This window comes from Cetorhinus maximus, chromosome 2 (assembly GCF_964194155.1).
Source record: "Cetorhinus maximus chromosome 2, sCetMax3.hap1.1, whole genome shotgun sequence".
NCBI classification, from domain to species: Eukaryota; Metazoa; Chordata; class Chondrichthyes; order Lamniformes; family Cetorhinidae; genus Cetorhinus; species Cetorhinus maximus.
The window spans coordinates 44,711,769-44,736,355 of record NC_135880.1 but is presented as its reverse complement, the minus strand read 5'-3'; the positions used below and the strand labels follow the sequence as shown (position 1 = coordinate 44,736,355).

The following is a 24,587-nucleotide window of genomic DNA, read 5'->3' as shown; positions in this document are numbered from 1 at the left end:
GGCTGCTGCTTGTGTTACATTGGAAGCTGAGGCATTAGTCACCACATGATGCATCATGGTTGGGACCACAAATGTGCTGGTTGAGTTGGCGACCAATTCCATACTAGATAGGGTGGGCTCCAAGCTCTCTGCAAAGCCCTTTGCAAAGTTGGTGCCGGACTCCCCCAAGCTCCTTGATATTACACACAAGCTTTCTGGCAGGCCTGCCAATGCGCCAAACACTTGGTCTGATATACCCATCAGCCACCTTCTGTATCCTGCCACACTGAAATGCTCATCTGATTCCTCAGCAGTAGATCTCATGTGTGACTTCGCCCTATAGCATACTGACACCTGTGCCCCTTGCCCTGGGTCACTCATGCCCAATAACTCATCGCATGCAGACTCTGCTCCTAAATTGATGCACAGTGTCGGTATCTGAGCCATTGATTACAAATGTAAGATTTAGTGACTGTGTTTCTCCATCGTCAATGTCTCCTTGCTGTTCCACCACTCCCAGGTTGTGGTTCTTAAGTACCTGAAAGAAGAAGAACATGATGATAGGGCTGTTGTAGGTGAGGGGGGAATGCTGGAGGTGCCTACTTACATCATCTGCAGCTTGTAAATCAGAAGACATTGGGAGATGAGGGAACAATGATATGAGAAGGAGAATTAGGTATAAGCATACCATCATCTTTGATAGTTCAGCCCTGGGCCTCAGCCGTGGCCACTCCAATAATGGTGACATGTTGTGCCATTTATTATATCTTTTCTATATCAGAATGAGCTTCACGATGACCTTCAGCATCTGCTCCAGCCACAATGTTCAATGTGGGGACTGCAAATCTGTAAAATTTACCCATGCTCCCATCACAGACTTTCATGGACTGGGAGAACACATTAGGTAAATCCTAAAGGGAGGTCAACAGTCAATGGAAGCTTCATCTAGGAGTGCAAGTTTGTAAAATATACCCTTGTAGCTATTGGCTCTACATTTCTAAGCCACAGATTCTTTTCCTAGGTACGCCTCTTGATTACTGATGCTGCTCGACACAAGTTGCTGGTGCTAACTGGACAGTGCTGTGAAAATACAGGGGAACTGATTCTGCAATCTGGTTCATTCTCATTTCAGAACTTTATTGAAATTTTTACAGATCAGGAGGTAAGTAAACAAATGCTTTGCACTCTGGTATTGTTAGTAAAACATTGTTTTGACCAAATTGCTTTGGATCCCTGGATATCTGGTCCACAAGAGGTGGCAAGAAAATGACCTCAAAATACATGTGCAAACATGAACGGAATAAATACAGTTCTTACATCTTTGTAAATGGATGGGGATTTACTGAATGGAATTGCAACTAAGAGAAAAGTGAAAGTGCACACAAACAAGTTATGAGTTCTGGTATCGTTATAATTTAACTACACAAACATTAAAATTAGCACTTCAAAATATTTACATCCATTTTTGGTAATGGAAAGTACAAATGGAAGGATGCTGCACGGTTTCTTTCTGCTGCAAGCATTCCTGATAAGGAATTATAATTTATTTGGCAGGAATTGAATGTGGTGCAATCTATTTATAAAAGGCAACTCAGTGTTAATTGAGGTCTTTCAAAACTAATTACTAATTAAGTATTATCTTTTATTCTGCTGTCAGATTGGAGAACTACTAAGCACCACACATCCAGCCAATAAAGCCAGCCTCACATTATTCTGCCTTGAGGAAGGCGATTGGAAAAACACAAACCTGGAAAAGCATAACCTGCAGGACTTCATCAATATAAAACTGAACTCAGTCTCCATTCTACCAGAAATGGAAGGACTTTCAGAATTCACTGAATATCTCTCAGAATCGGTTGAGGTACCATCATCCTTTGACGTATTGGAGCCCCCAGCATCAGGCGGCTTCCTGAAACTGTCAAAACCTTGCTGCTACATTTTCCCTGGTGGAAGAGGGGACTCGGCTTTGTTTGCTGTGAATGGATTTAACATGCTTATAAATGGGGGTTCAGATCGTAAGTCATGCTTCTGGAAACTGGTTCGACACTTGGACAGAGTTGACTCCATTCTACTCACCCACAATGGAGCTGATAATCTCCCTGGAGTCAATAGTTTGCTGCAACGTAAAATAGCAGAACTAGAAGAGGAGCAGTCACAAGGGTCCACTGCTAACAGTGACTGGCTGAAAAATCTAATCTCACCTGAGCTGGGGGTTGTATTTCTTAATGTCCCAGAAAATATTGCAAACTTGCAGCCTAATTTCAGGGTCAGGAGAAATACCGAGGAAACCTGCCTTACTCTCCAGTACTTAAACAAATTGTCTATAAAACCAGAACCCCTGTACAGGACTGTAGGAAATGTTATTGATCCAGTAATACTGTTCCAGAAAATGGGTGTGGGAAGACTAGAAATGTACATTTTAAATCCAGTGAAAGGAAGCAAAGAGCTACAATTTTTCATGCAACATTGGTCCAGCAATAACAAAGCTAAAACTGGGCTAGTGTTACCAAATGGCAAAGATGCAGAAATTTCATTCCCGTACTTGACTTCAATATCCTCACTGATTGTATGGCATCCAGCTAACCCAACTGAAAAAATAGTACGTGCCCTGTTCCCAGGAAATGCTCCACAGTACAATATCCTGGATGGATTAGAAAAACTCAAAGATTTAGACTTCCTTAAACATCCAGTGGTAACTCAAAAAGAGCTAACAGCTGGTTTGGCTGTCCCAACTGTTAAACAGGTCAAGATGAAACAACGGAGTGACAGCAAGGAGAGTCTTAAATCTAATTCTAAACCAACCGCTGCTAAAGGAGTTAAGAAGGATGCCAAGGAAGAAACACCAGATGTGGTGAAACCTACTGCAGTTAACCAACAAGAGGCTATTAAAGAAAAGCTTCCAAAGGTAGAGAAAAAGGAAAAACCTGCAGTTAAAAAGGAAAAACCTAAAACAGACTCACAATCAAAGCCTGAAGAAAAGGAAACAAAAGCAAAAGAGGAAACAGCTAAACAGGAACTTGAAGAAAAAACACAGAGCGATGACAAACTAAAAGCTGAGAACAAACCAAAACCTGTAAAGGAAAGAATTGTGAAGAAAGAGGTCAAAGCAAAGAAGCCAGAAGACAAGAAGAAAGAAGAAAAGGAAGTGAAAAAAGAGAGTGTAAAGCCAGAGACAAAGGAAGACAAAGCTGTTATTAAAAAAGAAAAGATTAAAAAAGAAGAGAAACCTAAAAAAGAAGAAATAAAGAAAGAAGCAAAGAAAGATATTAAAAAAGAAGTGAAGAAAAAAGAAACACCATTGAAAGAAGTGAAAAAGGAAGAAAAGAAAGAAATCAAAAAAAATGACAACGATGTCAAAAAAGACCTGAAGAAGCCTGTTAAGGAAGTTAAAAAATCTATGACTACAACCGAGGCGAAAAAATTACCAACAAAACCCAAAGTGGAAAGGAAAAGTGAACCAATAAAGAAGGAAGACACTACAAGTAAACCAAAAGAAAAAGGAAAGCCAAAACCAGGCAAGAAAGAGACCAAAATTGAACATGTTGCCATGGCGGGGGCAGCAGCAGCAACAGTAACAGCAGCAGCAGCAGCAGTAGTTGCAGTAGCTGCAGATGAACATGAAATTGAACGATCATTAATGTCTTCACCAGAAGATTTAACTAAGGACTTTGAAGAACTTAATGAAGAAGAGAAAAGAGAAATTCAAGGACCTATTGTCCCAACAGAAAATTCAAGAAATAATGAAGTGCAAGAAGCTACACTAGTGAAAAAAAGAGGGTTTATAATTCGTGGGGATTCTTTAGAGACAGATGAATCTCCTGATGAAGGAATAACAACCACTGAAGCAGAAGGTGAATTTGAACAGTCTCCTCAAGAATACATTGAAACTGGAAATAAGGTTACATTAGAAAGATTTGAGGATGAAGGTGCTGCTTTTGAAGAATCCTCTGAACCTGGTGACTATGAAGAAAAGGCAGAGACTGAAGATGTTGAGGAGCTAGCAGAAGATATAGTGGAAAAGATGCCTCCAAGCAAAACTGAACATGTCTTAACTGGGGGAAAAGCTGAGACCGAAGACATTGAAGCAGAAGAATTAATTGAAACTGAAGAACCAGTTGAGGATGAAGAGGTAGTAGAAAAAGAAGAGACGGAAGAATCTGAAGCTGGAGATGATCGTAAAGAACGAGAAGACTTTCTTGAAAAGGCTGAAGCTGAAGAAGAGGCAGAAGATGAAGCGAGCAGAGTAGATCTTAGCAAAGAAGCTGAAATTTGTGAAGAGAAGGATATAGGTGACACTAAAACCGCTGAGATACATGAAGTAAAAGTTCCATCCCCTGGTGCAACTTTGGATAAATTCTCTGCACTTCATACTTCAATTATTGATCAAACATTGTCAATTCGTAATGAGACAATACCAACTGATTTTGAAAGTGAAATAACAGTTTCTGATGAAGAAACCCATGAAGAGCCACCAGAAGAATTTACAGCTACATCAGGTTTTACTCAATCTACAATTGAAATTTCTAGTGAACCTACCCCAATGGATGAAATGTCCACACCTAGAGACATTATGAGCGATGAGACTAACAATGAAGAAACTGAATCTCCTACTCAGGAGTTCGTAAGCATGACAAAGTTTGAAACTACTGTTATTTCTCAGGGTCGTGAGGGAGCCAAGCTTTCTCCTGTTCCTGACACTTACAATGGAGTCTCATTAGAAACTTCAAAAACTGAAGTAACACAAGGTGATGATTATCCAGCATCAGCCTCAACAATATCTCCCACATCTTCAATGGAAGAAGACAAATGCTTTAAGTGCCCATCGACTGGCATTCCTAAACCTGATGAATTTGAAAAACAGGAGGACCTAGATATTGAGAAACAGGATAATCAAATAAAAGACCTTGAAGCCAAATTAAGCCCTGTAAGGAGCCCAGTTGGGTCATCGCCACAGTCTAGGACACCTTTGAGTGATCAAAATGTCAACTTTGATTTGACTCCATCAGATAACAAAGCATCCACAGATCTTACAACGTCTGACCATGAAATTCCAGATGATCATTGCGCTAGTCCCGAAGAAAAAACCTTAGAGATGGCATCTCCCACACAGTCTGGTTCTCCTAGTGCTGGTCACACCCCATTTTATCAGTCTCCAGTAGATGAGGAAGACAGTAAAGCTGCAACTGAATTAACGGGAAAATTCCCAACTCCAATTATTATTGAGACTGATGATATGAAAGTTGACGAGACCAGTCCAAGATATAGCCCCATGGATGAGCCTGTACCTGATTCAGAATCACCTGTAGAAAAGGTTTTGTCTCCACTACGAAGTCCACCAATGTTGGGTTCCAGTTCCCCTGTTGATAGTTCTCCAAATGATGGAGAAGAATTCCCAGTACAATTCCTTGAAGGTGCAATGGAACTCTCAAGTGAAAAGCTTAAACTACTGTCTTCACCCCACCTTTATCCATTTAATGATTTTTCATCCAGTTCTGCAGCACCTGAAAAAGAACGTGCGGCAGCTTTTGAGTTGTTGACTCCCAAAGATAGTTTTAGCCAAGGATGCAAAGTGGAAGAAAGTGCTGTTGCAACCTTCCCATCACTTGGTCCCTTTGAAGCTCATAAAACAGCAGCTGAACTGTCCCCGACACTGGTAGATCTCAGTCAGATCGGTTCTCTTAAAGAAGACAGCAAAATGTCTATTTCTGAAGGAACCACGTCAGACAAATCAGCTACTCCTGTCGATGAGGTGGTAGCAGAAGACACTTATTCCCATATAGAAGGTGTTGCTTCAGCCTCAACAGCATCTCTTGCCACAAGTTCTTTTCCAGAACCTACAGCAGATGATGTATCTCCCTCATTGCATGCGGAAGTTGGGTCTCCTCATTCAACTGAAGTAGATGAATCCCTTTCAGTATCTGTTGTCCAAACGCCTACAACTTTCCAAGAAGCTGAAGTTTCGCCTTCTAAAGAGGATTGTCCAAGGCCAATGTCAATCTCTCCTCCTGAGGTGTCTCCAAAAACTGCAAAATCCAGAACTCCTGTACAGGAAGTTAGGTCACCTGAACATTCGACAATGTCTGTGGAGTTTAGTCAGGACTCACCTGAACAGTCTTTAGCTTTGGACTTCAGCAGACAATCTCCTGAACAACCTGCGTTTAATGCCAGTTTCCAGCACATATCTGAAAATGGGCCCACTGAAGTAGATTATAGTCCATCAGATATGCAGGAGCCTGGGTTTATCCAACATGCTTTGCCTACACTTGACAGATCATTCTATGGTCAAGAAAGGGATAATTTGCAATTTGGTTCAACCCCACCAACAGAGGCTTCTCCATCAACTTCATCTGCTCGTACACCACAAACAAGCTCTCCACTCCAAGAGGAATATGGTGTTTGTACTTCAGCACTATCTGGAAAACCAGTTACTTCTGGAGTGCCACTACTTTCAGAAAGGATATCACCTGCCCGTTCACCACAGAGAAGCTCTCCACTGCAAGAACAGGAGGAACTGCAGATGTCTGATCTTTCACAGCCTCTTTCACATGCAAAAGAAGTGTCTCATCTGCACACATCAGATTCATCAAGCTTGGGTCTTCTGCAGGAGAAGACTCCAGTGTTATCAACCATGATATCTCCTTCGGAGCAAGTATCTGCTGTTTATGCATCACACCCATTACAAGAGCCTGCCCTCTCTCAAAGCAAAATTCCAACAATGCAGTCTGACTTGGAAGAAATGGAGGCATTCAGCAGCAAACAAGATAAAGCCAAAGATATACATGAGCTTGGAGATGGATATTTTGCATCTGAAACAGTGCACCCAGCAGAGGTTCAACATGCTGCCAATACATGTTATAAAACTCCTACTTCATTCAGGCTTAATATAGCTGATCTTTCCCCTTCTTTCATCAATCCAAGCCCATTAGAATTTTTTGAGCAAGATGATACCCCTGAAGACCTTGAACGACCACTGACACAAGGTGGAGGAGCCCAACCCCCATCTGGTGGAAAGCAGCAGGCACGGCAATGTGATGATACCCCAGCAACATCAGTCAGCGAGTCAGCTCCATCACAGACGGATTCAGATTTTCCTCCTGGAACAGAAGAATGCCCTTCAATCACTGCAGATGCTGCCTTAGACTCTGAAGATGAGTCAGAAACTCTTCCTACAGACAGAACACTTGTACACAGACAAATAGATCCCCCACCTGTTTCGTTAAAGGACCCTAGTCCTCCTCCACCACATCCAGATGTTTGCATGGTAGATCCTGAAGCATTGCCGACTGAACAGAACTTGGCGAAGGCAGATAAGCCATTGAAGAAAGAGGTCAAAGAGAGAACAAAGACCAAAAAACAGGCCACAAAGACAAAGTCTTCCTCTCCTTCCAGAAAAGCCGACAGCAAACCAAAGCATTCCAGTGCTCCTTCCAGAACAAATACACTAGCATCTGCTAAGGAAACAGCTGATAAAACTGCAAAAACAGCTTCTCCTAAGAAGAAGGATTCAATGGACAAAGGAGCCAAAGCTAGCACTAATCCAGAAGTAAAGGGCGCTCGAGGCGATGACAAAGAAGCAAAAAATGCTACTAACACCACAAATTCAAAATCTACACATACTACTAAAAATCCAGGTAAAATGCTTAGACGTTGTATAGTGACTGGATGTATTGAATGATTCAATTTAGAACCAGAATATCACACTGAGTATTAAGCTTTTTTAAAATAAATACATTTATTTGCCTGGAATTTCCAAAAGTGTTCTCTTGATCTCCCTCCATAACCTTGGTGGAAACCCAGGAGGAATTTATGCCAATTTTCAAGGATTTCTGCTGATCATCCACCAAAGTTATAGTAGGTAATTGGGAGAACGGTATAGAAACTCTCCCACCTTAAACTGTACAAAAATTCTCCCACCTTGTATCATCACCTCAATTTTGTAAAAGTTAGTGTTAAGGAGAAGCAGGAATGCACTAAATGATTAAGTACTTGTTCACTCATAGTGCTCTTTATTATTCTTCGATTTTGGTACACTTTTGCTATCGTATTATGCTATTTTGCTATAGTATTTTGCTATAGTATTCCTCAGAAATAAAACTATTGACCAGGAGCCATATATTCCTCTTATTTTGAAAGCTACTCTGCGAGTTTGACCAACTAAAACTGCAGTTTATTAGCACAGAATTAGATAAACTTCCTCCTTCTTGTTTTGCTAGACCCTACGTTACTCATTAGATTGTTGGATGTCAGAAATATTTCGAGCATCAGTGGGATGAATGCCATCTGACATGAACCTGCACATCTCTTTATTGAGCTGGCTGGTCAATGATCAATAGTGCTTGGAATACTGTAAACCTGCCTGGTCATGTAACAGATTATTGAATAAGAATATAGGAGTAAGGAGCAGGCAAAGGCTGAAAGCTATTTGCCCCTTTGAGCCTGCTCCATCATTCAATAAGATCATGACTGAACTGGTTGTGGTCTTCACTCCACTTTCCTGTCTGTCCCCATAACTCTTCATTCCCTTGTCTATCAAAAATCTATCTAACTCTGCCTTGAATATATTCTATCACCCAGTTTCCACTGCTCTCTGGGGAAGAGAATTCTACATATTAACAACGCTCTGAGAAAAAAAATTCTCCTCATTTCCGTCTTAAAAGGGAGAATTTTAATAGTAAAACTGGTTCTAGTCTCCCCCACGAGAGGAAACGGTATTCACCCTATCAAGTCCTCTCAGGATCTTATGTTTCAATAACATCACCTCTCATTCTTCTAAACTCCAATGGGTATAGGCTCAAGCTGTTCAACCTTTCTTCAAAAGATAAGCCCTTCATCCCAGGAATAAGTTGAGTGAACCTTCTGTGAACTGTTTCTAATGCTTTTTTTTTCAAGGAAGGAGACCAAAGCTGCACGCATTACTCCAGATATGGCCTCACCAAGGCCCTGTACAGCTGCAATAAAACTTCCCTACTTTGATATCCCATTCCCCTTGCAACAAATACCAACATTCCATTTGCCTTGCTAATCCCTTGCTGTACCTACATAGTAACATTTTGTGATTCATCTACCAGGACACCCAGATCCCTCTGTACTTCAGAGTTCTGCAATCTCCATTTAAATAGTATACTGCTTTACGATTCTTCCTTCCAAGGTGAATAGGTTCACATTTTCTCACATCATACTCCATCTGCCAAATTTTTGCCCACTCACTTATCTATATCCCTTTGTAGGCTCATTTATTCCTCTTGACAACTTACTTTTCTACATATCTTTATGTCATCAGTATCATCAGCTACCATACATTCGGTTCCTTCATCCAAATCATTGATAATAGATTGTGAATAGTTGAGACCTCGGCACTGATCCCTGTGGCACTCCACTAGTTACAGCTTGCCAACCTGAAAAAGAACCATTCATCCATACTGTCTACTTCTCGCTAGATAACAAATCCTTTATCCATGTTAATATGCTATCCCGTGTACCATGTGCTCTTATCTTGTGTAGTAATCTTTGATATAGTACCTTATCAAACACCTTTTGGAAATCTAAAGTACACCACATCTACAAGTCCCCCTTTATCCACTTTGCTTGTTTCTTCCTCAAAAAAATTCTAATAAATTAGTTAAACATGATTTCCCTTTCACAAAGCCATGTTGACTCTGCCTGATCACATTTTCCAAGTAACCTACTATAATCTCCTTTTAATAATGGATTCTAGCAATTTTCCAAGACAGATGTTAGGTTATCTGGCCTGTAGTTTCCTGTGTTCTGTCTCTTTTCTTGAATAAAGGTATTACATTAGCTATTTTTCAAATCCGCTGGGACTCTTCCAGAATCTAATTAATTTTGGAAGATTATAACCAATGACTCTTATTATCTCTGCAGCCAACTCTTTTAAGACCCTAAATGCAGGAAATCTGGTCTTGGGGACTTGTCTGCCTTTAGGTCTAATATTTTTCCCAGAACCTTTTCCCTGGTGATAGCGATTGTTTTTAAGTTCCTCCCTCCCATTCACCCCTTGATTTTCAAGTATATTTGGGAAGTTTTCCAAGTCTTCTTCAGTGAAAACAGACATAAAATACCTGTTCAATGCCTCTGGCATTTCCTTGTTTTCCATGATCAATTCCCAAGACTCTCACTTTCTAGAGGATCAACACTAGCCTAACCTACACTTTTCCTTTTTAAATACGTCTGGAAACTCTTACCACCTGTTTATATGTTATCAGCTATCTTTCTCTCATACTCTACTTTCTCCCTCTTTATTATGTTTTTAGTCATTCTATGCTGATTCTTAACATCTGACCAATCTTTTGACCTACAACTAATCTTTGCAGATTTGAACAGTGTTCTTTTCAATTTGATATTATCCTTAATTTTCTTATTTCGCCCCTTATTTCGCCACAGATGATGATCCTTCTCAAAAAGTCTTTCTTCTCACTGAGATAAATCTTTGCTAAGAGTTACTAAATATCTCCATAAAAGTCTGTCACTGCATCTCTACTGTCCTACCTTTTACCCTAGATCCTCAGTTCACTTTTGCCAGCTGTTTCGCCAGCAGAATGTGAAATTCTATCATGTTATGATTGCTATCACATAGAGGTTTCTTTACTATGAGGTTATTGATTAATCCTGTCTCATTGTTCATGACCAGGTCTAAAATAGCCTGCTCCCTGGTTGGCTGTAGAAAGTACTGCTCTAAGAAATTGTCCCGAATATATCTCTATGAACTAATTTCCCAGGCTACCTTTGCCAATCTGATTCGCCCAATCCACATGTGGATTAAAGTCACCCATAATTATTGCGGTACCTTCCTTACACACCCTATTTCTTTCTTGCTGTATACTCTGTCCTACAGTGTGACAACTGTTAGGATGCCTCAGAATGAAAGTATCACACAGATAGCATGCTTTGATGTACTTAATTTCTGGTGGCAGTCCATCAACTGTCAGTGTGCAACAATGTCCTTTCCTGTTTAGCTATTCCATAGAATTGTTAATAGACATGAATTACTAAACGTGTACAGAAAATGATACCTGTGTAGTAAAGCTTTTGAGCTTATTTCAAACTCTTTAGTGCCTTTGCTGTTGCTTGCTTCTAAACTGTTAAGTAGGTGCATGGCATAACAAGTCTTCAGTTGATACCTTCACAGAGCAGCAGTCAGCAAGATAGCTGAATCCTGTGATGCCGTCAGTGCTTGGGAAAGACCTTGTGGCATTAAACTTGAGAGCACTGGTGGCCTTCACTGTAATAGAAGTTGACTATCCCTGCAAGGCCTCTCTGTTCAACCTAATTATTACACCTTTATCAAGCTCCCTGGTTGTTCAAGCTCTTGTGTTAGATCTAATGTTGGGAAGTTTGTTCTCCAAGACCTTAGCTCATCTGCTGTCTGGATTCTTGGGTTGTTCTCTTCCAGCAACCCAGGTGTAACAAAAGTTACTCAGCAATGGCTGCTGCATTCAGTGAGCTGAAAGCTCCTCTGTACCATTTACTTTTGAATGCTATGGATACATTGAAATCTTGCCCTGTGTAACTCCATTCTGAACTGGAACTTGCGCTTTTTTTTATCTTCTGCTCGTCTCCTGGCTGCATAATTCTGACCAAGTTGCTCTTGATTGGCTTTCAATAATCTGCCTTAATAAGCAAAATGTTCTCTCTCTCTTGGTACTTTCCGTTAACACATATTGGAATAGGAGGAGGATATAGAGTAACATTAGAAACAATCTTTTACCATTTTCTTCCTGTCTTACAGCTTTGTTTGAATTTGGATAGTTCTTAATTAAAATGAATGCACCAAGAAATAAATGGTCTTAAGCATTCAATCGCCTTGGCTTTTTTGGCTGTAAAGTTCCCTTGTAGTTGTGTAATTTTAAATTGAAATGTATCTGGACATACACTTTTTCACAGTTCAAAGCATCTGTCACCCCAAAGGTAGCTTCTGAAATAAACATGAAGCAAAATAATGTAGAAAACAAAATGACGAGTAATATCTAAAACAAAAGCTGAAAATGCTGGGAATAGCAAGTCAGTGTGGGGAGAGAAAAGACCAGTTAGAGTGTCATGTTGATCTTTTGTCCACATCTGAAACATTGGGCCAGACTTGTTTGAAAAGATACCAATATCTGAATTACATTTAATATTAATGTCCAAATTGGCCAGCAATTTAGAGCGAGGGAGGGATACCCCATGAATTGCAAATCGCTACAAGTCTCGGACCAATTTGCACTGCTCTGCCATTAGCTTTAAGAAAACGGCATCCTGCATTAACCTCTCTGAGTTTCATGAAGTTGCTGCATTTTTCACATTAATTGCCTATTAAACTTGCCAGAGAAAGTTAAACCTAGTAATTACAACTAAGTATCCTTTTAATGATGTGATAATTGATAATTAATTCCATTCAACCTCTCCTGCCCAGAAAGTGAACAATTATAACTGTGGAGTCTCACTCCTTCATGTTGTGAATTGTTTTCTGAGATTTTAAAAATGTAATGTTTTAAATTTAAACAGTTTTCTTACTTTTATCTTTTCTCTTTTTTCTCTCTCTTAACCCAATCATTCATTCCCTTTCTTTATTTCTCTTTCTGAACCTGATTTGGCATTGAATTCATCCACTCTAGATCTCCCTCCTTCTCAGTTCTTCCTCTTTTTACTCCTCAATCCTTAAATCTTATTGGTTAAGGAGATACACTATTTGCCCCATTGCTCACCAAAATCCCAGTTGTCTTCACAATTCCAGTAACTTTGTTGGCAACATGTTTTAAAACCTATACATGCACAACAGGCTTGTGTTTGTGTTTGTCAAATTTGTCTGGAAGTTTCACAACAAAGATTTTCAAAAAACCTGCACGTTGTAATGCATTTTAGGCAATAATTAATGAAGAGGTGTTTGAAATGTGAATTGATATGATCTATCTGCATTTTATAACTGAGCACAGACACTTCTAGTCTGGAACAATCATCATATTTACCAGCCCTGTATTAATTGCAACAATTGAAGAGATGGGATTTATTTAATTCAAGCTAAAGCCAACTGTTCAAAAAATGCCCCATGTCTATTAAAATGCATGACAAATAATGAACTTTGCTCCTCATTGGGTAAAAGTGCTATCTAATTGGGAACTCAACTATAAAACCAACAAAGTCTCAAGTTCAGTTACCAGCTGATGCTGACTTTACTGATCTCAGCGAGGATTACAGGAGCTCACAAAACCCATGGCTTCAAAGGAGGTCAAAAAGAAAATCAAGCAGAGTTTCCACTCCTAATCTTAAACTCGTGCTTCCTGCTGGAAAGTGTATCAGGTGGAAGCTTTGGGTGTTGTCTCACAATAGAACTGAATGAGGCATAGCATATAATAGGTAGTGATGTGATACCATCCAAGACAAAGCTGTACACCATTGTGTGTAGACATCAGGTAAGGATGGTTTAAGCCTTCAGTGGTTGAATAGCCTACCAATATGCATTTTCTAGGCTTGTCAAATTGCTTGACCAAGGTACTGTTGGGCTACCAGCACCTGCAGAAAAATACCCAATATGAATTAGTGCCTCCAGGAACAGCATGGAGACATAGACGAAAAAAGCGTTTTAAGTATTGTCGCTGAATTAGTATGTTTATAACAAAACTTTGGAATTCACTTTCTCTTTGTAGGGAATTGATTTTTGCCATTATAGTGAAATGTTGAATCCTTTCTGTTTAAGCTTCCAGCGGCAGTAAGGCAGCAGGAATGCCATTGGTGCCCCCGGGGCCGCCTGTGTACCTTGACCTGGTATACATTCCAAATCACTGCAGTGCCAAGACTGTGGATGCAGAGTTTTTCAAACGAGTGAGATCTTCCTACTATGTAGTGAGTGGAAATGACCATGCAGCTGAGGAGCCAAGCAGGGCTGTGTTGGATGCTCTCCTGGAGGGCAAGTCTCAGTGGGGTAGTAACACGCAGGTAAAGTCACTAACTCTTTCTTTCAGTGCTTTTTTTGGTGTTCTTTTTAGTGTTTTTTTCTTTTAGTGTTCTGTTACTGTTTTTACAATTTTCCAAGAGTATGTTTGTATCATATGTTTGTAATAACAGCTGAAAAATATACTTATAATGTTTTAAATTTTTACTTGCACAGCATATAACTGTATTTTCCCATTAATGCTATTGCTGGTAAGTTGAAGTGAATACTGATATTATAATCAGTACAAACAGTAGTATGTCAATGAACTTTACTGCCGGCTGCACTGCTATGAAATACGATTAAGTTTTCTGGCAGTGTAATGGCTGAATTGCTGCAGCTTGGTTTTTTGCATACCCTTCAATGAAGCAATAAAATCTTATCTTTCAATTTTTGTAACATATAACCCTCTTAATCTCTTGTTATATTCAGCATCACTGTTTCCCCAAATGGAACTCCTGTACTTCATTGCTGAGATTATCTTTAAGAATCTTGGGCAGGATTTTCGGGTCATCGGGTGGGTGTGGCGGGCGGGCCTGGGAGCAGCTGTGAAAGGGTCTGCTGCCCGCAATCGGCCCCCAACTGCGATTTCACACTGGCCAGCTAGCGTGAAAGGCGCGCTGAGAAGCTCAGCGTTGCCAGGGTGCGGGCAGGAGGTGGGCGAGCGCAAAGGTCCACGCATGCGCAGGGAGCGCACACTGAAAGCTCCCCGGAGGCAGGGATTTTAAATTTTAAAATCAAAAATAAAGACCCTGAAAATGAAAAACAAATGTCACTTCCATAGGACTCACTCACAGGACCATAAACATTATAAAAATTATGTCGAAACATTTTGTTTTCATTAATGCTGGAAACCTCATCCTGCCCGTGGATGAGGCTTCATAAAAAATCTAAAGGCCGCCTGGTTGGCTCGCCCACGCGCCAACTGTAAGGTTGGACAGAGAGTGAAAAATATGCTTCAATTAATTAATTAAGGACCTCAATAGGCCTCTTAATTGTCGGCAGGCGTGCTACCGACTCTCGCGTGCGCCTGCTGACCGAAATATTGTGCGAGTGCGGAATGACGTTGGGACACTCGCCTGACATCATTGTGCGCTATTTAACGTCCAATCGGGTCGGGCACACGCCTGCTCGCAGGACATAAAATCCTGTCCTTGGTTTCCTCTTTGACTTTGTAACATAGGGCTGGATTTTACGCTGTCCCGCTGGCGGGTTTGGAGGCTGGTGGGTATGTAAAATCAGCAGGTAGCCTTCCCACCTAGCTACACACCCACCGCTGACCTGTGTGAAATTTTCAAAGGGCAAGGGAGGGAGCCTAGCCAACCTTGAGTCTATTAAGGTATTTTACCTGCAGCAGGGAGAAGCCCAGGCCCACACCTTGCAGAAAGCCCGGCAGCTTTACTTGCGCATGTTGGTGTCGAGCAAGGCATAGAGGGATCTCCTTTGCAGGCCCCCTGCCTTGGGCTATTGGAAGATCCTCCCCCCCCCCCCTCCAACTCACACAAGATTACTGCCCCCTTTTAACTCTCACCCTTGGCCTCTTGAACCAGACCCCTCATTCTTATCGCCACTGTGGTGTTGGCAGGCCTTGACGTGGCCTCTAACTCCAGACTTACCTGGGTTCTTTGGCGTGGTGGGACTGCCTGTGGCCCTTTAGGTCCTCCACAGCTGTGGGACAAATGGAATCAGGCTATGGAGATGGCCAATGCAGCAAGTGAAATGTTAAATAATCGGAGCTTGTAACAAAGATAGTGTGATGATTGTGATCATTATAGACTGGACAGATCAAATTGGCATGTGTCTGGAAGATAAATTAATAGAATGCTTTCACGACAGCTACCTAGAACAATATGTGTGGAACTAACTAGGGATAAAGTTGATTTAGATCTAGTATTGTGTAATAACCATCCTAGGCCCAACTATCTTCAGCTGCTTCATCAATGACCTACCTTCCATCATAAGTCAGAAGTGGGGATGTTCGCTGATGATTGCACAATGTTCAGCACCATTCACAACTCCTCAGATACTGAAGCAGTCCATGTCCAAATGCAGCAAGATCTGGACAATATCCAGGCTTGGGCTGACAAGTGGCAAGTAACATTTGCACCACACAAGTGTCAGGCAATAACCATCTCCAACAAGAGAGAATCTAACCATTGTCCCTTGATATTCAAAAGTATTACCATCGCTGAATCCCCCACTATCAACATCCTAGGTGTAATCATTGACCAGAAACTGAACTGGACTAGCTATATAAATACTGTGCCCACAAGAGCAGGTCAGAGGCTAGGAATTCTGTGGGGGGTAACTCACCACCTCACTATCCAAAGCCTGTCCACCATCTACAAGGCACAAGTCAGGAGTGTGGTGGAATATTCTCCACTTGCCTGGATGAGTGCAGCTCCAACAATACTCAAGAAGCTTGACACCATCCAGGACAAAACAGCCCGCTTGATTGGCACCCCATCCACAAACATTCACTTTCTCCATCACCAACGCACATTGGCAACAGTGTGTACAAGATACACTGCAGGAACTCACCAAGGCTCCTTAGACAGCACCTTCCAACCTCATGACCGCTACCATCTAGAAGGACAAGGACAGCAGACACATGGAGCCACCACCACCTGGAAGTTCCCCTCCAAGTCACTCACCATCCTGACTTGGAAATATATCGCTGTTCCTTCACTGTCACTGGGTCAAAACCCTGGAACTCCCTCCCCAACAACACTGTGGGTGTACCTACACCGCATGGACTGCAGCGGTTCAAGAAGGCAGCTCACCACCACCTTCTCAAAGGCAATTAGGGATGGGCAATAAAGGCTGGCCTAGCCAGCGATGCCCACATCCCACGAATGAATGAAAAGAATCTGGTTCAGTTCAAACTTTGTTCAAAAGTTGCTCCTGTGAAGTGCCTTAGGGTTTTTAACTACATTAAAACTGCTGTATGAATGCAAGTTGTATTTGCTTATATTAGCTGGTATTTCAGCTGTGTTTTATAAGATGTGAATTCCGCCCTAGCCAGGAACTGGTTCAGTTCTCTTTTTAAGCGTTTGCAAAGGGTTTCATAGGTATAGTTATCCTCATATTGATGACTTACAGAATTGTGAGTAGTTATGATTCTGATTGTTCAGTAAATAGTAGATGGAGTAGAGTTTCACCATGGTTTTGTGTTGGATTATAGGTTACTCTGATCCCAACCCATGACTCCGAAGTCATGCGGGAATGGTACCAGCAAACTCATGAGAAGCAACAAGACCTCAACATCATGGTGCTAGCAAGCAGCAGCACTGTCGTCATGCAAGATGAATCGTTCCCTGCGTGTAAGATCGAATTGTAACTGGGAGTCCCATAAAACCAGAACATTCAACCAGTTGTCTAAGGGGAAGCACTCAAATGGAAATTTAAAAAAAAAAGGAAGGAAAGCAGATATAAATCAGTGTCTGCTGAATATTGTACGATAGATTTGTTATACAGGTCACTAGCGTGTAACACTTTCCAGACTATTTAGTTCCTATGCTAAGGCAAAACTTTCGTATTCCTAAAAAAAATGTAACAACAGGGTTTAAAATACTTGAATCAGCCAAGCTCCGAATCCATCACATTTGTGGTGTGGTTGATCCTGGTTCAGGATTTTTGTGTTTGGAAGAAACTGATTTAGTGAAAGAAAGTTACATGGTTCTTACCTGTGGGAACAGAACTTTTACATGACAATAAATCATCACAACAACAGTTTTAAAAAGTGTGAAATGTAGCTTTTTAATGACTACAGTGCTGTGCAAGGCAGTATACAACTCCATGTGGTAACGCAACATGTACTAAACTCACAAGTATTTTGAACCCTATTCACGTAACTAGCCCATCCACCCACCCCCCCATAAATATGCAGAGATATTTAACTAAGGCATGTTCCCTGTGTACCAGCTTCTGGACAGATTTAATTCTGCATTTGAACATGGCATATTGCCATTAAGCCTTGATAAAACTGCATGCTTAAAAAAAATGACAGCTAATACACTTAAGCAGAAACCAAAGGAGTTGGGAGTACACATACTAGTCATTTTGCCTTAGACAGTGACTTGAATGTAATGTGATCTAGGTTGCACTTTTTTTTAAAATGGGAAGTGTATGAGGCAGACAACAGATCAGTAGTGAAGATCAGTATAGGACAGTAGTTTGAGTAGTACTGTGATGTGTGTGTGTGTGTGTGTGTGTGTATGCGACACCACGATTTCCTTGAGATCAGTCATAGCAGATGTTCAAATGTGATGTATACTTTTTTTTCCAAAAGTAGTTGTTTTTAGCAAGGATCTGGCAGAATTGGAATATGGAGAAAAATCACTCCAAGTATGCAGAAAGTCTTGTTTCTTTTTGGTTATGTAACATGTTATTAATAAGTAACCTATATTCTTTTTGCATGAATTAATTATTTTTTAGTCAAAAGAAGTCAATAAAGGTTCACTAGCTGGGTGCGTTATGTTGACTGGGACAGAGACGGTGCTCGCTCTTGTAACTAGCTTAACTATTGACCATTTATAGTTCTAAAAATTACCTTGGGGAGAACCTTATTGATGATCCTTATAGCTTAATATTACATCCAAGTCTGACTAGGTCTGGTAATGTGCAGTCATTGGTGTAATACTGTTAATGTTGTGGAGCTAAAATTTGAATTAATTTTGTTTTAATTCACATATGAAAAAGATCCAACAGTGGAAAAATATTTTGGTATATCTTCTTCAGTATGTTGTACCTGCAAACCATTTGTAATTGCAAAACCCTTTGTTGATTGTTTTCCCTTGAAACCACACACAAGACCCAAGTTGTAAGGTGTAAGTCTAAGTGTACCAGAGTATATGGTGAACAGAATTGTAGTTATGTGTCATGTAAGGGATTTAGAAGTGTTGAATGCATTTCTTCACACCATTGCTTTATTTGGTTAAAATCAGTCAAGTCTATATGACTTGAAAAGTGAAAAAGTGCAGTGTCATAACCTGGGAAGCGCTTAAGAATTCTTTTTACATTGTTTTGGTAAAAAATAAAGTGTGCTGCATGTTTTTGTGCAAATAAATTAACAATTTCAGATTGTATCAGACTGGATTCCCAATTAGAGATGGTGCTATTGGAAATATTGGGAGAATTTTCCGAAATCAACTTGTACCTTTAACAAAGTTAAAATGTGTGTGGATGATGATAATGATCAGTTAGTTAAAGACTAAAGTAATGCTGGAAACGTTAAAGCAATTTCAAATCAAAGTTATTTCAAATGGTTTACCAGCAGTTCATCAGTGAAATAGATACTTGCAGTGAAGGTTTTGGGAATTCTTCAGCAGTATAATTGGAGTCCACTAAGACGATTGCAAATGCCATCTCTGTAAAGCTTAGTCATAATTTTGTTCCTACTTTCCTAGAAAAGCTAGCAAGGAAGCTTGTATATTTTTGAATATATTTTTGTGTTGAGAATGTATTTGGTGTATATTTTAGTAAATATATTTGGTTTGTTGAAATAGGGGAAATTAATTTTAGGAGAAATGCAGGTCAACACATGCTTAAATGTTCAAAAGAGATACTTTGAGATCCACAGTAGTTCTGTTTTAATCTGATAAATGGTAGTGCAGTATAAAACTCAATGCCACATAAGATGTGAATGTGCAATGTTAATGATAATCTGGAGCCCATTATTTTCTGGCAGTTTTGATTCATTCTTGTTTGCTTACTATTCCAAGGCTTGCAGTTTCCCAGTTAAAAATCCTAATAGCTGAGAGCAGGATACTGTGTACATTTTTGTGACAAGAATGCACTTTTCTTTTATATCAAATATGACAGCAGTTTCTTCGCTAAAATGCTTGCATGTGTCCACCTCCAGCTAAATGTGCAGGACCAGAAATCACTTTGGATTGTGATATCATGTCTCATTCAGATGTTGGATTCTTCAAGATTTTTGATTGGGGTTAAAAATTATGGCATCCAACTACTTTGGTGTAAAACACAAATAACATGTAGATAGTGTTGTGCACACCTGCCAGAATACTGATAGGGATTGTTATTTACAAAAGTGGATCATTACTCTATTTACATGATGGGATTTCTGCCCCGACACAGAATGATTGACCGGTGCACAGAAAAAGAAATGCATGAGTGTTGTGAAAATTTACTGAAACTTTTTGTAACCCTTCATATCTGATTTAACTTCCACTCCATTGTGGTCTAAAATATCCACTGTTGGATCTTGGTAATGAGCCTTAGTCTGGATTTAGATGACCTTTGACCCCACTGATTGTAACTTTGTCAGATATACAACTCAAGCAGCTGCTTCCCCACAGATATGACCTCATTTTTGTATAGTACCTTTTTTTTAAAAAAAAGCTGATTATTTTATTTTTAAATACTTTATATGAACAAAAGTGTGATGCAAAGTTGTTTTAACAGAAAATGAAAGCACCATTATGTTTGCACTGTTTTTGTACACAGCTTTCCTAATGTGGGTAGGCTTCATTAGAGTCAAACTTTATCGTGTTGCTTCAGCCACTAAACTTATGCAATATTACATTTGTATTATAACGTTTTGTTATTGCGGTATTTTATTTGAAGATATTTTTCCAAGTGGGTTATTTAAGAAGGATTGCTGAAGCACATGGTTTTAAATTATTTGTTTTTGCTATTTAAAAAAAAACACCTTTTTAATTTTAGCTTCTGCAGTTAATGCCAAAACGTCAAGTCAGTTTTAGACACTTGAAAGGTGTTTGTTTTATATCTGTATGGTTAAATGCTGGCTAAATTAAAGCCTTTTCTTTTAAAGGATGGCCTCACCCTAATTATAATTATGTAGAAGTTTAAAAAGGCAGTGACCATTTACTTTATATTTGGCTTGTTTGAGCTGCACAAAGTTGCTGCTGTTTGAAACTATGTGGTGTTGCTCTGTCATGGTCCTCTGATATACTACAGGGTGACAGAATTCAACTCCTACACATTGTGGTCCTATTGTCAGCCACATTGTGAGGACAAAGAGTCAAGTGAAGTCTCTGGTATTTTCCCACAAGACAACATTTTTACATGAATGAAGCCCTAGGCCACTCTTGCACATCATCTACCAGTTGGCTCAAGAGCAGTGTAGTAGAGGCTGGGGGCAGACAGTAGGTGGGAATGAGGGAGGGGGTGGCAGGGGTGAATCAGCCATCTTATAAAGGTCCAAATGTGACACCACACTACCTTCTTCCTTGTGCTCATTACATTGTTGACTAGCCTTTTACTTCTAGAATCACGGAGAAATACAAAAAATAGCTAAATTCAAAAGTTTTTTTTAAAAAATGATTCTTTCACGGGATGTGGGCATCGCTGGCTGGGCCAGGCCAGCATTTGTTGCCCATCCCTAATTGCCCCTGAGAAGGTGGTGGTGGTGATTGAAGCATATTGTTTGGGTCTTCATACAGGGGAACATTCTTAACACAAAACACACAAGACGTGAAAAATGTGGCAGCCTTGGGGCAAAGTTTTATGGCCCCGTTGCAGCCAGCAGGGGTGGGGCCGGAAACTGCGGCGAGCCATTCATCTGCTGGCAGTTGGGGCTGTAAAATCCCACCCTCGGCTTCATCACTCCAGTTTCTTGATATTAGTAACTATGTTCTTGTACTAACCTATTTAAATACAGATTTTTTTTGAAGATTTACTTCCATTATAGTCCATATCTTTCTGACTGTACAAAATTACAAACTGTAAAATCAAAATTACTGAGTTTTTTAAAAAAAAACCCTTTCCTGATTGGCTCTTTGAAAGAGCAGTACAGACCTGCTTCTGTGCTGTATGATTCTCAGATAGAACCAATGGTTGAATCTAAAAATATTGTAAGATAAGCTGTTCTAATTTATGTATTTTTTGCAAAGGAGTTTGTTATGACTGTTTCAGATAAATTGCCCTTCCCTACACTTCTTTGGAACCATAATGAAACCTCAAGTAGATAGTTGTTATTATTGGATGAGTGCTGAGAGAACGTGCACGTGGCATGCTGTTTTATTGATGTCTCTGTGTAAAATGTTTGTGGAGACTTGCTTCAAGTTCCTTTTGAATGTGTCTATACACCTTCTCAAATGGTACTGGTTGAAGAGGCACGTAATTTGCCCAGAGCAAGGTGCATAAATGCACAGAGTGGTACATAGCTTTTCCTAATGGTACACGCTTTTTGATAGGGGGTGCAGTTCTTCAAATGCTTCGTTGAACTTTTAAAGCTTAGCTTTCCATAAGTCCCTTCCCCTGGCTTTTTTTTTCATTCATTTCTTCTGAAAAGCAAGAGTATTTTGTAGGAATCATTTTTTCATGATAAAAATAAAACATCAAAACCTACCTTTCAGAGAAGAGATTAAAATGTTGTAACAAAGCATGGAATTAGGGTGGTGGCAACAAATAAAAAGCAGGTAAAGCTCAGATAGTCAAGTGTGATTTTTGTAAAAAAAAATATAAACAGCAAGTTGCATTTGCTGATTGCACCCCGGTTTGTTTCCTGTTTCATGTTTACATTTCCTGCAGGCAAAAAGGTAATTTTACTGAGTTGGACAAATCATTGTTGTGTAATTGTCAGATTGCACTATGGTAATAAATGTCAATATTAAAAGGAGCTTGGTGAGAAGTCGAACTTTGTACCGTGGAAGCATGGAACCTCCAGGATAGATTTTTATGAAACGAGTTTACCTGAATTTAACAATGTATGTACATTTTCTTTTGCTGTGTGGTGTTTTTAAAAGCCTTCAAACTCACAATGTCAGTAAGGTGAAAATGATTGTGCACTTATTTTTGATGGTTCCCAAGGACCTTGAGGATCAAAGAGCTAGCCATGATGAATTTCCATAACTAAGTGGGTTTGAACATGTTACATTCTGACAACCAACCATTTTTTGAAATAGACAATCCACTGATATCCTGCCATAATTAATTTTCTTCCAGATTTGTACACTGCAGCAAAACTAATGTACTGGGTTTTGATGAAACATTTGTTCACAATCCACTTGCACGTTTAAAATTTGCAATGCAACTCATTTCCACCTTACTACAAACATGTCCCCGTTATGGTAATCTGTGGATCAAACGGGTATGTATTGTGAAGTTTGTTTTAATAAAAAGAAAAATTGAGTACACTAAAATTGGGATAGCAATCGCGGCGAGGGAATTGCTCACTTTTAGATATCAGAATGAATGCGTGTTTGGGGTTCCGAGTGTGTTTTTAAAACAAATCTCATTGTTAAAGCTGAATTATATGTGTGACATCACATTATGTAGCTGTGACCTGATGATACGTCAGCTGATTTACTAAGTGATGCTGTTTGTGGGATGTTTGTGACATTACAAAGTAATAGTGACCAAAAACTGTTAATGCCTAATGCCCGGGTAAGTGACTGCAACCAATCTTGTGACTGTCCAAATTTACTCTCATCCTTAACTCTCAGAAGTTCTGCTGATGACTTGTAAAAATGAATAGACTGCGAACATTAAAAAAAAATCTGCTTAAACACTTGCATGCAGTTTTATCTTCCAAATATGGAAAGCACCAGCCTTACTGCTGGCTGAGCAGCAACTCACAATCCTCCCATTATCTGAACAATGTTTTATGTGTCAAACTGCAGCTGTGTATGGTATTTATGTCTTATAATCCTGCAAAATTCTATCCAGTCATATCTAATGTAGAACTTAGTTTTCAGTGAAAGTATTATGTAGTGCTTTTCAGATATTGTGTGCAATATCCCCTGCCACTGGAGTATTTGATGTAAAGGGAACAATTAAATTAAAATCCACAATAAAATGAAGTACGACAATTGAGTTATGGTTATTTTTTTCCCAGCAATGTTTGTGCAATGAGCAACAAGTATGAGACAATTACATTTCCCACTTGCTGTCCTAGTCTATCATTATTTTAATGGGAAGTTTGTACAGGGCTTTGCTAGAATGAATAGGGAAAAGTATTTTCCTTTGTTTAGGGAATCGGCAATGAGGGGGGTTATCAATTTAAAATTGTCACTGAGTAAAGGGAGAAATTTCTGTACACATCAAGTTAATGTTTTTATTTTATTCTTTCACGGGATGTGCGCATTGCTGGCTAGACCAGCATTTTTATTGCCTATCCCTAATTGCCCTTGGTGGTGTGGCTTGAAGTAGTTGAAGAGATCATTGCACCTTTTACAGAGAGAATGCATAAATGTCTGAAGCAGAAGGATAATCCAGGCTATGGGGAGACATCAGAGAGGTAATGCAATGGGTTGAATGGCTGCCTGTGCTGTAAATTTCGATGATTCTAAATAGAATATAATCAACCCTTATGGAAATAAAACGCTGCAGTATGTACTGTACTCTAATACATTAAGTAATGATATCCGTAAACAAATTGAAGCCGAGACTATCAATTTCTTTAAAAAGGAACAGGATACTCAGGCTGCGATGAGATTGATGGTTTTAAAATGTAAACACATAGCGCTGAATTTCGCATTTGGCGTGCATGCAAGTCGGTGGGTCCAGAAGCGAAATGCACTTTTGCCTACGATTGGCCCCCCGAATTCAATTTCACGCTGGCTGGCCAATTAACGGCCAAGCCTCAGAGAAAGCCTCAGCACTGCCAAGGGGGGTGGGAAGAGTGAGGGCTCTTCTAGTGAGCTCCCTGAAGGCAGACAGCTGCAGCGGAGGTGCCTTAGGGAGCTGCAAACCTGGA

The 24,587-nt window shown here is 39.9% G+C and overlaps 1 protein-coding gene across 1 annotated transcript in view; it reads left to right on the top strand.

Annotated features, from left to right (window-relative positions):
• Positions 1–23,700, top strand: part of map1b (microtubule-associated protein 1B) — a 119,916-nt gene extending 96,216 nt beyond the window's left edge. Inside the window, exons 4-7 of the mRNA XM_078564211.1 lie at positions 1,001–1,141; positions 1,637–7,610; positions 13,670–13,908; positions 17,088–23,700. Coding sequence (XP_078420337.1) covers positions 1,001–1,141; positions 1,637–7,610; positions 13,670–13,908; positions 17,088–17,243 — 6,510 coding nt within the window. The 3' untranslated portion in view covers positions 17,244–23,700. The remainder of the gene's footprint in view (positions 1–1,000; positions 1,142–1,636; positions 7,611–13,669; positions 13,909–17,087) is intronic.
• The last annotated feature ends 887 nt before the right edge of the window (positions 23,701–24,587 follow it).